The sequence below is a fragment of the Crinia signifera genome, chromosome 3, assembly GCF_055691185.1.
Source record: "Crinia signifera chromosome 3, ASM5569118v1, whole genome shotgun sequence".
NCBI lineage: Eukaryota > Metazoa > Chordata > Amphibia > Anura > Myobatrachidae > Crinia > Crinia signifera.
In genome coordinates this window covers 199,799,226-199,812,110 of record NC_139219.1, presented here as the reverse complement: position 1 = coordinate 199,812,110, position 12,885 = coordinate 199,799,226, and the positions used below count along the sequence as shown (strand labels likewise).

Genomic DNA, 12,885 nt, shown 5'->3' with positions numbered 1-12,885 from the left:
TAGTGGTGGTATGAAAAGGTCGGAGGACGCGTACCGTCGCCCCTCGCGGGCTCGCTGGGCTCGCCACGCTTCGAGTTGGCGTCAATAGTGGGGTGTCGTTAACAATGGGGGGGCCATTTCACCCATGAGGGGGGGTTAGCAATTAAAATTGGGGTTTTGGGGGCTTTTTACATTGGAATAAATGTAACATTGGGTCTCAGGGACCATTTCACATTGATTCCAATGTAAAAATCTCGTCGATCACGTCGATTGCATCATCTCATGCATCTTATGCCGCACAAACACATAAGATGCATGAGATGCTTGAGATATCAGCCCGACACATACAATCTAGATCGTGGGCGCCGTGCTAGGAAAGCAGTACCATACTTTTTATTGAGCTATTAAATGGTTTTATGTATTTTAACATTCTTAACGTTGTTTTTTTACATATGTTGCATAAGGATATACTAAACTAGTGCATTGAAAATAGAGTATTAGTCAATTATTAAGGGCCCATTTATTAAGTATCGCATATACAATGCTATCTGGGCAGAATATTACTGCCCAGGACCGCATTGTAATATGAGATCCTATCACATGGTTGTATCATCCGCATATGCAGGGACAGGGCTCTGAAAGAAGCCTGTCCCTGCAATACGCTCAGCCAGGTGCTGGGGGGGGGGGGTGGCTGCATATGTACAGTCAGAGTTGACCCCCCTGCTGACCCCGGGACCCGTAGCAATGTCTCAACATCGGGCCGCTTCACATCCCCCATAGAAACCTATGGGGGATGTGGCCGGTGACGGTGCTGGAGGGATCTCAGCAGGGATCGGAGATTCCTGCTGCGGTCTCTCCTGAAACTTTCAGGTGATACTTAATATTTGCGACTAACCATTATTGGGGACTTAGCCGCTAATACTAAATGGACCCAGGGAGACATGTGCACCACTCACGCTGCACCCATTATCTGATGCATCTGAGAACTGTATTTCTTATGCAAAATGATTAAGATATTTGCTACCATACATATGAAGGGTTAACGTAGGGTTGATGTAGTAGGTATTTACAACTAAAAGTGGGAATACTGAGGTTTGATTGATTTCAGCTAAAGTTTAGTGGCTTTTCTATTCAATTTGAGCAGATTTTAATAAATAATTAATACATAAAGTATTTATAGTCATGGACGGAATTGCTAAGCAACAACTTTCGTTCATTATTTTCTTAGCAGAAGTGCTGGAAATTGTACACTTACCCGTGGTCCTGAAACTCCTCCACCCTTAGGAATAGAACATAAAACACAATTACATTTTATTTAAGACAATTGTCTTCAGTTTACATTGAATACTCTAAGCAGAAACGCAAGCACCAGAACACTGTCCTGATAGATTTCTAGACCTGTAAGCACAAATGCTGCTTTTCATGCAGGTGGCTGTGTGTGGAAAGCTGTTTGATAATCAGTTGGATCAGAATGTCATCTCTTTGCAATATGGCTAACAATGACAGGGTATGTCCTTTCACCCTAAACATCTAGAATTACCAAACATATCATCATATTCCTAGCCCAAAAGTATTATCATTGCTGGTTATAATAATCTTCCTTTAAACTGTAGAATAATGGTGGCAATTTGAAATTTGAAGTATAAGGGTCATTTACTAGGAATAAGAATCAGTCACTTGTTGGGTAAGAGAACAGCAGTTAGTTCTGCACAGAAGAATACACTTATTGTTAGGTATGTTTATACCATGCTATGTGTTTCCATACACATATGCCTCCTTTGAAAGGTTATAAGGTTATAATAAAAACTAATAACTGCCAAATATAGCCGTACCCACTATTCTGAATAATTACAGGCAACTTTTTTTGCTAGGATCACAGATCATACTTTGCCAATAGCTAGTCACTGGGGACTAATTCCTGCTCTGAGATTACAGGGGACATTGCAGGGTAGTGGTCTGCAAATATCACTGTGTTGCTAAACCAGAAAGATTCCCTGACAAATATTTTTTATTCCAAACAACCTCTATGTTGCTATCAGATAAGGCGAGACTAATAGTGTGTACACACGGTTAGATTTGGCTTCCGATGTTCCCGATATAGGGAACATCGGAAGCCAAATCGCATGCTTTTTTAGGGCTTCCGAGCCCGATGCGCTGCCGATGCGCGCTCCCGTGTGAACGCATATCGGCAGCCAGATAGTGAGGGCAGGCAACACTATATAGTGCAGATCTGCACTATATAGTGTAAATTGTGCCCCTCTGGCATGCCGTGAGATGCGAGTCCAGATGCGATCTGATCGTGTCGGGACTCGCATCTCACGGCAGCATCTGCCGTGTGTACACACCTTTAGGCAGACCAGCACAGCGGAGAGGAGCAGAGTGATTCCAAAACATGGTAATACGAAATGGTAATTGCCACACAGGTCATGTTTCATGTGGTGCTGAACAGTTACAGTTATAGCTGTATTATGTACTGTAGATTCTACTTAGCCAGTTGCTCTAAATAGTAAATGATACCCCTTTTACACCCAGGCAAAAACCATGGTTTTTGCCTTGTGGACCTGGGTCACCGTCAGTGTAAAAGGGGTAGCTGAAAAAGAACACGGGTCCATTTCCACGTGAATCCTACCTGGTACTGACCAGGGGGAACACGGGGATGACCCGGGTGAGGGGCAGTGTGAACGGTTATGCCGGGTCATCAGCGTCCTGCGGTCAGTATAGAGGTTGGGCAGGGGCACACACAGCCTCCGCTGCTGTCTGCTGTGCTGTGCAGACATCAGTGCCTGTGTGCAGCATCCATTCACCTCACGGACAGGGGGGGTAGCGATGCACGGAGGCTGGGGCAGCCCAAGCTGCTTGGAGCTGGGCTTGCCCCCAGCGCAGCGATCTCTGTCCCGGCGGAGCAATAGGTGGTCCCGGCTCTTGGAGATGATGTCATCTCCACGCACCGCCCCCATTTACACTGCGGGGCAGCACCGCAGTGTAAATGAGAAAAAAAATCCTGGATCCTACCTGGATTTTTGTGAGGGTATAAGTCACACTTCCTATGTGTGTCTTTTGCAGCCATTCAAAAGACATTGGGCCAGATGCACTAAGCTTCAAAGTGATAAAATGGAGACTGATAAATAACCAACCAATCAGCTCCTGCCTGACATTTTTCAAACACTTTCTGTGACATGACAGGTAGGAGCTGATTGGCTGGCTTTTTTTCACTCTCCATTCTATCCTCTTTCTCGTTTGACACCCGGGTGCTGTCAAGGGGTGACACCAAAATGATGGGGGGGGGCATCATCAGGTGACAGCTGAGGAATAAAATTAATACCTAACTTACTGTACTCCGTGCTTCCTAGCTATCACTTGTCTCAATGTACTGTGAGTGATAAAGTTCTTAAGGTGACTGCCAGATGGCTTTGCCAATGTAACTTACTGTTGGAAACATTACTTTATGTACATTGTACTACAGTGCTGGCCTAAAGCCAAATCCTCCTTTTCATGCCACAAGCATTACTGTAGATCCTACATGCCAGTTGAATAAAACTTCATTACATGCACATAGGCAGTATGAATGGCAATTCCCTGAGCCCGTTACATGTGTGTTTGGCAGCATTACAAGGGAAGCTACATGTGTATTAGCCTAGGGCACTGAACCTATAATGAGGCCCTGACACTGTAACATTACATGGAGCACCTGCCTACTGTGATGGACTGGCACTGCCGTCGTAGCCAACTAAAGGGCCAGAATGCATCTCCTAAAATTTAGGCTGGACTTCATCAGGGGGATACAATACAGTGCATGGAATCCATGTAATGTTTGAGAATTTTCACAACACCGGGCGCACTTCACGGCGGGCCGAACTTGATGAAAAGTGCTTGCACCTCCATAGGGGTGCAAATGAGAGTTAATTAGGGTGCCGTGTTCAGCATTAAAGCGGCACCTGAATGGCAACTCACACCCTTTGGGGTTAATAGTATCGACACCTTAGTGCTATTTTCACACCGTACCTTTCTAACTTGACTTGGTTGCACAATTATGTTTGCAGTACTCCTATCTCTTTTCTATTCCATCTCCAAATATTTAGTTTGAAAACAAAATATAGGGAGAGGGCCATAATTTGGTCTCACTCTGGGTGCAACATTTCCTTGCTGCAGCATTCTACACCTGCTTTCTCTACCCTTCTTTCCCACAGTGAGCTCATCAGCCAGGACTGCCATTGTGGCAAATTGTGACTGAAATTGTGGGGCCCAGGACTGATATAATAGACAGGGCAAACTTTCCTTTTCTTGAATACCGGCTTGCCTGGTGAGACCTCCGTTGTCTGCAACACTGGTTGCGCTACTCAACCTCTATATTGCTTCATGGGAAATGTGAACTTTGTTTATGACAAATTATACTTGATAGACTCCAGTCCAGGTCCCCTTTCTGTCTGGGCCCGGGACTGGAGTCACCGCAGTCTCCCCCCTGATGACTGCCCTGTCAGCTATTGTAGGTCAGCAAAAAATCTGAAAGTGTCAGAAAACAAATTGTTGAAGAGCAGGAATTAAACAAAAAGAATATGAGAGCAGAAGGTTACTGCAAATAGATAATCAAGTTCTAATATACATAATAAATACATGCTTTTAACTTAATAGTTTTGACGATTGAGGTTATTATTCAATTTCATAAGTGATGTTTACTTACTGATAGTCCACGAGAGCCCGGCAATCCAGGTTCACCCTGAAAATATTATTTGTATTACTTTAGGTTATTTCAAATATACACCATAGCATATGCCAATTTGCTATAATGAAATCAACTACTAAACTATAGATCTATTATGTGGAAATTATAGGGTACTTATGAGTTATCTGGGCGCCCGATTTTTTGATTGTATGCCTTAAGTTAAGGCATACAATCAGATGCGATGCGATATCGCATCGCATCGCATCGCATGCGACCATCGGATGCGATGACCCGATTTTTCCATAGGAATCAATGTTAAAATGGACTGAGTCCATTTTAACATGGAATTCAATGGGAAAAAGGGGTCCTTTTCATACCCCTACTATCCAAGTGGGCATGGAGTTGGATATAAACCTGTGGCGAGCGTAGCGAGCCACCGAGCCCGAAGCGTGGCGAGCGAAGCGAGCCCCGCGAGGGGACGGTATTCTGTGTCCCCTCGCGGGGCTCGCTACGCTCGCCACGCTTCGGGCTCGGTGGCTCGCTACGCTCGCCACAGGTTTATATCCAACTCCATGCCCACTTGGATAGTAGGGGTATGAAAAGGACCCCTTTTTCCCATTGAATTCCATGTTAAAATGGACTCAGTCCATTTTAACATTGATTCCTATGGAAAAATCGGGTCATCGCATCGCATCGCATCCGATGGTCGCATGCGATGCGATGCGATGTGCCCGATCCGACCCGATTTAGAAATCGGGCGCCCAGATAACTCACAAGTACCAATTATAGTATTTACAGAAAATGGACGATTGCTTGTGCTACGATACAAAATATATTCTGCCTGAGTTCATCAGCTCCGTATGAGCTGGTGCAAGTGGAACATCATTGGAGTCTTGTATTGGAAATTCATGCAAATTACATATATTATTAACTTACATATAATTACTTATATTATTAACTTGTATAAAACATAACAAAAGAAAGTAGATAAATAATGAAGTAAAAAGTAAAGTTGCATCTTAATTACACAAATGCATAAGGTGCCAATCACAAAAACCATAACCATAATACTGTCATCCAGTACAAGTAAACCTTACAGTAAATATTAAAGTAGCAATAAAGTAGCAGCAAATATAAGGTTATAGCATAACATGTATCAGCACCTGAAAATAGTAACAGACAGTCGCAGAAAGGTTTATGAGTGCAGTATATCAGTATAGGATAATAGAGTATAATAGGACGCTGAGATAAAAAGTCTGCAAGTATAAAAATGGAACATTTAATCATTCAAACCAGCTCCCTAGAGCATAATATATTGTTAATGCAGAGCAAATATATGAGGCTCACTGTTCATGGGCTTATAGGCTGCATTTGTTACAGCCTCTGTCTCAAGTCCTGAGTAGATTGCATGCTCAGATAGTTGAGCTGGATGGGAAATCACTGCACCAATAGAACTCAGAGTGTGTTCAGTGGCAAGCAGTATACCATATGCGGCTGCATTTAGTAACTTGTGGCCAGCGGTCAGTGGTGTGCTACGGTATATGCGGCTTCATCTTGAGAATCTTAGAAAACATTTGCCTAGTTTGCCAATGCCTAGGGGCATCTCCAGCCATCTGATTCAGAATCCGGCCCTAAGTGTAGAACCTCAGCAGCTTGTCTATGACATTTGTGCTTAACAGGAAATCCTTAGGATGGAATATTTTTGAAATATCCATATGGAATTGCTATGGTCACTATCATTTCCCTCTACTCTTAGGGGGTTATTCCGGTCCATTTGCAAGGACCGTACGTTCACACGGGGACCGATGTTTTGTGTATGCGCATACGTAGTCGCTTATCTGCCCATGTGCAACCGCCGGGTGTGTGCGGCCACGGCACTGTTTGCTGAGTGCACGCACCGAAGGCTGCGGCCGGGGGGGATAGTCACACCCATGGAAATCACCCGGTGACATGGTCACCAGGGGCAGGCAGCTGACATCTAACGCTCAATGCACATGTTACATTTACCCCACATACAGTGCACACATAGTTTTGTCCATTAGAGAAAGACTTTGTTTTGTTGAATCAGGCCCAAGGAGCGAAGGCGGAGAGCGCTGTAGAAGGTGAGTAATTATGGACTAATTAAGCTGATTGGAAACTTATGGACCATACACATGGGACAATTACAGCCCCATTTCTAAGTGATCTGTCTAGTTTGTTTAGCAATGAAGCACAGATTGCTCTGTGTGTATGGCCCCTGGAGACTGCAATGCACGATCCCACGCGTTGCTATTGCCTGCATGCAATATAAATCTAGTCATCACCAGTGTTCTCAATTGCGATGGTGCAGCACTTTGTGTTGAGCGATCTGTGCTTAACTAGGTCGCTCCGCACACTGCTCCCATCACCCCATGTGTACAGGGCATTAAAATTAGTCATTAGGGTAAGTGGTGTCCACAGCGCACCAACACATGTCTAACATTTTAATGGAATTTAAGAGGTGCTCAACAACAAAAAAAAACATAACCCCAATATAAAAAGATGAAAAATTTGCAACCAATTTAATACCAAAAGTCTTAAGGTGCCCATACATTGTACAATTATTGTATGCAATTTGGACTAGATCGTATAGCATACGTTTTGCAATGCAATGAGATACAATGATTTGCAATTTAGTACAAAAAGTTTGTGCAGCACATACTTTTTTGAGCTGTGCGATGGGATGTGCACGTTAGCGCGCATCTCCTCGCACCTGGCAATTGTACCGTGTATGGGCACGTTTAGAAAGATAAAAGGCAGGAAGAACCCTGATCCCTGTTACTGAATATGACCCTATGGGGGAAATTTACTATGATGTGTGTTCTACTGCACATGTGATGTTACTATGGGCAACCAATCAGAATCTACTTCTTTATTTAGCACAGTGGTAGCCAACCCTAGCCCTCGAGTGCTACCAACAGTTCACATTTTCCAGACAACCTAGCTGCTGCACAGCTGCACTCATTAATCACTGACACATTTTAAAAGATACACAGATGGAGCTAATTAGCTCACTTGTGATTCTGTGAGGAGACCTGCAAAACATGCACTGTTGGTAGCTCTCGAGGACTAGGGTTGGCTACCCCAGCTCTAGAAGATAGTAGACAGGATCTGATTGGTTGCCCAGAGCAAGAATACACATTTTAGTAAATTTCCCCCTTAGTAGGTAAATTTTTTGTAATTTCCTAGTTTAAGATTATACTAACCTTTTGCCCTCTTGGGCCACCAGGGCCAGGGATTCCTTCAGGTCCTGTTAGTCCCTGTTGTGATGAATAAATAAAGTTACATCATTAATACATCTTCTTTACAGCACAGCTGCACATGTACAGACGAAGGAGCAGATCATTCACTAGGGCCATGTTGCATAATGCAGCATTGCCCCCCCCCCCCCCCCCCCCCCCCACCCCCCCCCCCCCACCCCCCCCCCAGGACACAAACACACTCCCCACTCCCCTGCCATTGCATGTCTATCACCCATATCGGCAGTGGCAGGTTCAGCAAATGTATATGAACCTTAATTGAGATTTGTTTTGCAGACAAAGGCGTGTGCACTAATGACCAGCACCCCTAATTACCTGCTCCCCTCTCACCGGTTATCAGTGACAGGGAGCCAGCGCTGCAGCCTCTGTCTGCTGCGGCCACTCCATAGATGGCCACCAACTTGCAGCAGACAGACAGTAAAGGTCTGCACGACCTCTAGTGGCTGTCAGAGGAGCGCATCAAGGATTCTGAGAGAGCAGTAGCCTTGTCAGGAAGGAATCCCCTGGGCAATGACCATGTAAGACCCCTTGGCAATAAGCATGTAACTCCCCCTAGCAACAAGCAATTACCTCCCTCTAGCAATGAGCGTGCAACTTCCCTTAGGGTAACAAGCATGTAAACCCCCCTGGGCAATGAGCACATGATCCCCCATGGCAACGATAATGAAATCCCTAGCAAGAAGCATGTAACCCCTGGAATTGAGCAAGAAACCTCTGGCAAAGAGCATGTAACCACTGCACTTATGTGGCATATTTAATAGACATTGTGGTGTGTGGTATAACGTGTAATGGGAATTATGGTGTGTGGCATAATGTATAATGGACATTATATCTTGTGGCATAATATGTAATGAGCATTACGGTGTGTGATATAATGTATTATGGGCATAACGGAGTGTAGCATAATGTGTATTGGGCATTACGGAGTATGGCATAATGTGTAATGAGCATTATGGAGGGTGGCATAATGCATAATGGGCATTACAGTGTATATTTATGGGTTTCCGTTTGCACTGTCCCTATTTCTAATATGTGTGTGTGGGGGGGGGGGGGGTGATTCATTCTGACACCCATATACATAAATAAGTCATCCTCCAATTTAGTTTGCATTGATGGACAATAGGCGGTGATAGACACGTCCAGTCGGCGATGATAGATATACTCAAAGGGCAGTGATAGACATACCCAGAAGGCAGTGATAGACATGCCCCTCCACTGGTGCACCCGCTAACAGAATGGACTGGCCTCACCTATGTTTGCAGTGAGCTGTCATATTGCACAACAAAGTACAAAAGCGATGCATCTATCAGTGTGATAAAAAGGAAGCTAGGATCTGGATCAGCCTCATGATTGCACACAGCTGTGACTATGCTTTCAAAATCTGTACACATGTTACTGTCTGAGTGCTCAGACTTGTTAGTCAGCACTGACTGAAAACCGGTTAAAACAAAGCTTGGATTGGGATTTTTGATCCCGATGACAGTGCTCCACTTCTGTTCACATTGCAAATGCAACATTTCCAGTACATTAGAACTCAAGGAAGCATTGGCCACAGGAGAGACACTGGCATCATAATAATCTAAAGGCCCATACACACTGGGTGACTTTGAGCTGAAAGCCGCTCAAAACAGCCTGTTTAAAGCGGCTTTCAGCTCAAAGCCACCCAGTGTGTATGCCCCAGCGATGAGCTGTGAGCGCTGCTGCACGCTCCCGCATCATCGCCGGGAGAGCCGTTCATCTGCTGGTAATACCAACAGATGAGTGGCGTTGAGGACGGCTTTGCATAGCTCTTGCTAATCATTTTGCTACACCCCCTGGGTTGGATTTGGGGGCATTGCTTAAGGGACGCTACAAGTGGCGGTATGTGGGGGCATTACGCATAATGTGTGGCTTAATGTGTAAGGGGCATTACGGTGTGCAGCATCATGTGTAAGGGACATTATGTGTGCAGCATCATGTGTAAGGGGCATTATGTGTGCAGCATCATGTGTAAGGGACATTATGTGTGCAGCATCATGTGTAATGGGTACTATGGTGCATGGCATCATGTGTAATGGGTACTATGGTGTGCGGCATCATGTGTAATGGGTACTATGGTGTGCGGCATCATGTGTATTGGGTACTATGGTGTGCGGCATCATGTGTAATGGGTACTATGGTGTGCGGCATCATGTGTAATGGGTACTATGGTGCCATCAAGCAAGAACCCCCTAGCAATGAGCACGTAGGTAAGCATCACTTATGTGGCAAATATGTAATGGGCATTATGGTTTGTTATATAGTATGTAATGGGCATCATGATGTGTGGCCCAATGTGTAATGGGCATTATGGTGTGTGGCCTTATGTGTAATTGGCATTACGGCGTGTGGCTTTATGTGTAATGGGTATTACAGAGTTTGCTAAAATGTGTAATGGGCATTACTGTGTATGGTCTAAAGTGTAATACCACACCCCTTTTTGTGGTCCCCCCGCCAAAATCAGCGACGCCTGTGATCAAGTAACATGTATGTGGCTAAGGGAAGTGGCAACGAGTAAGTAAATATAACTTGGTTTTTCTAGCGATTTTAAATGTATTTTTGTCTTTCTATTTCTATTGGGAGTAATATTAATTAATTGATTTATTTATTCATTTACTTATTTTAAAATTATGTAGGTGTCGTAAAGTCACAAAGAATACACCCCATGTTTGTTATGTGATTTCTAACCTGTCTGGGAACAATGCAATTGTGTATATATTATTAATGCCTTGGTCTATATGTATTAAGGTGCCCATACACGTACCAATTACCCGGTACTTTTTGTGCTAAAATAGCATCGTTGTGCATGCATTGTGCATGCGATGCAATGCTATTTTAGCACAAAAAGTACCGGGTAATTGGTACGTGTATGGGCACCTTTAGGTTTATTTATCCACTACTGTATATGGGAAACTATGCAATTATGTATTATGATATAGCATATGGCTGGAAATCAGTTCCTATCTCAGCCTATGTTACAAAAACGGTACTTATGTATTATCTGGGCTCCCATGTTAAATGCACCCCATTTTTTCATACCCCTACTATCCAACTAAGCATGGAGTGGATTTTATATAGTGTGGCGAGCGCAGCGAGCCACCGCGCCCGAAGCGTGGCGAGGGGACGCGGTCTCATAAGAAATACGGGAGCCCAGATATTACATAAGTACCCTGATGTTCTTTGTCATACTGATGGTCTGGTTACTAGTCTGCTAGTCTGCATTAGATGTATAATACATATTATACAGAGTAACCAGACCATCAGTATGACAAAGAACAAAGCGTTTTCTCCCTGAAGGAGAGGGTCGTGTAGGCAATCCTTATGTATTTATATTATTTACTTTATTTCTTAATACATTACAAAACATGCTTTTATTACTATAACAACTAACTTATATGTTAATAAATATGCCATGAAAAGCAGCTCTCAGCTGCATACACTTATTCTTATATAAAGATTCTGCACTATCACAAGGTCACCATACATACTTTTAAAATAACTCATGAGGAAGAGCTCTGTTGAAGAAAAAAAAATAACAAATACCACTGTTGTCTAAAAACTGAAATATATATAATCTGGATGAGCAGTCTCAATAGACCAGTTACAATGGAGAAAACTAAAGCAAATCAAACGCTGAGAAGAATGTAATATAGAAACAAACTACTGCAGTGCCATCTAGTGGCAGACTGAGGCATCACGCTACATTTACCAGGATAAATATGTCAGACTAAAAACATGCTGAAGTAAATACATAGTAACCTGAAATTATTATATGGTTAGTTGTGCATAACATTTAAAAATGTTATGTCAAGCATTAGTCAATGGAGCAGGAAAACATAATGCATACCGCAGCTGAAGCACAAGATTGAAGTACACAAAAGCTATGTTAGACCTGTGCTCTGTACAGTATGTAATGTGCGGTATCCCGACTGATCGTAGACTGACACATGATAGACAGTCATATGGTCGACCACTAATGGTCGGCAGTCACATGCTCGACAGGGTCAAAAGGTCGACAGTCAAATGGCCGACAGGGTTTAAAGGTTGACACACAATAGGTCGACAGGGTCAAAAGTTCGACATGGAAAAGGTTGACATGATTAATGTAGACATGCATTTTTTTGCAAATTTTTCAGCCGACAGGCGGTATTTCATGCCCTACTGTACCATCCACTAGGGCATAGAGGGATAGTAAAATAGTGTGCCGAGTGCAGCGAGGCACCGAGCACAAAGCATGGCGAGTGCAGCGAGGCACCGAGCACAAAGCATGGCGAGTGCAGCGAGGCACCGAGCACAAAGCATGGCGAGTGCAGCGAGGCACCGAGCACAAAGCATGGCGAGTGCAGCGAGCCATGTGAGGGGACGCGGCACACTTAGTGTCCATGTCGACCTATGTCAACATAGACACCCTAAAAACATTAAACTCATGTCGACCTTTCCATGTTGACCTTTTGTCTGTCAACCTTTTGACCATGTCGACCTTTTTAATGTCAACCTTTTACCTGTCGACCATTAGACCCTGTCAACCTTTTGACCCTGTCAACCTTGTGACTGTCGACCATTAGTGGTTGTCGACCATATGACTGTCTATCATGAGTCAGTCTATGTTTTATACCATAGCCATAATGTGCATCAATGCGTTTTCACGAGGATGGTTCTTAAAGTAATGTATAAGACCTCTTGCGTATGTAATGTTCTCTATTTCATTCTAATTTCCCACCAGGTCAAACTGCGCACCTTAACGTTTGTGTACGTTTCTTCCAGCCCCACAATGTTACAACTGGTGTTAGGACAGTATGATTGATATGAGGCTCAGTCTATTGGCTATGAGGGGAAGCAGTGGCCTACCAGCTCTGGCCTGGTGGGAATTTAGAATGAAATAGAGAAGAGTACACACGTGAGAGGTCTTGTTACCTTACTACCAGTGTTCCCTCTAAGCTGTGCGCATGT

At 43.9% G+C, this 12,885-nt stretch overlaps 1 protein-coding gene across 1 annotated transcript in view; it reads right to left on the bottom strand.

Moving 5' to 3' along the window:
• COL9A1 (collagen type IX alpha 1 chain) overlaps nucleotides 1-12,885 on the bottom strand; it is a 162,908-nt gene that overhangs the window by 75,331 nt on the left and 74,692 nt on the right. Inside the window, exons 11-13 of the mRNA XM_083174961.1 lie at nucleotides 7,864-7,917; nucleotides 4,658-4,693; nucleotides 1,235-1,258 (exon numbers count right to left, since the gene is read on the bottom strand). Coding sequence (XP_083031087.1) covers nucleotides 1,235-1,258; nucleotides 4,658-4,693; nucleotides 7,864-7,917 — 114 coding nt within the window. The remainder of the gene's footprint in view (nucleotides 1-1,234; nucleotides 1,259-4,657; nucleotides 4,694-7,863; nucleotides 7,918-12,885) is intronic.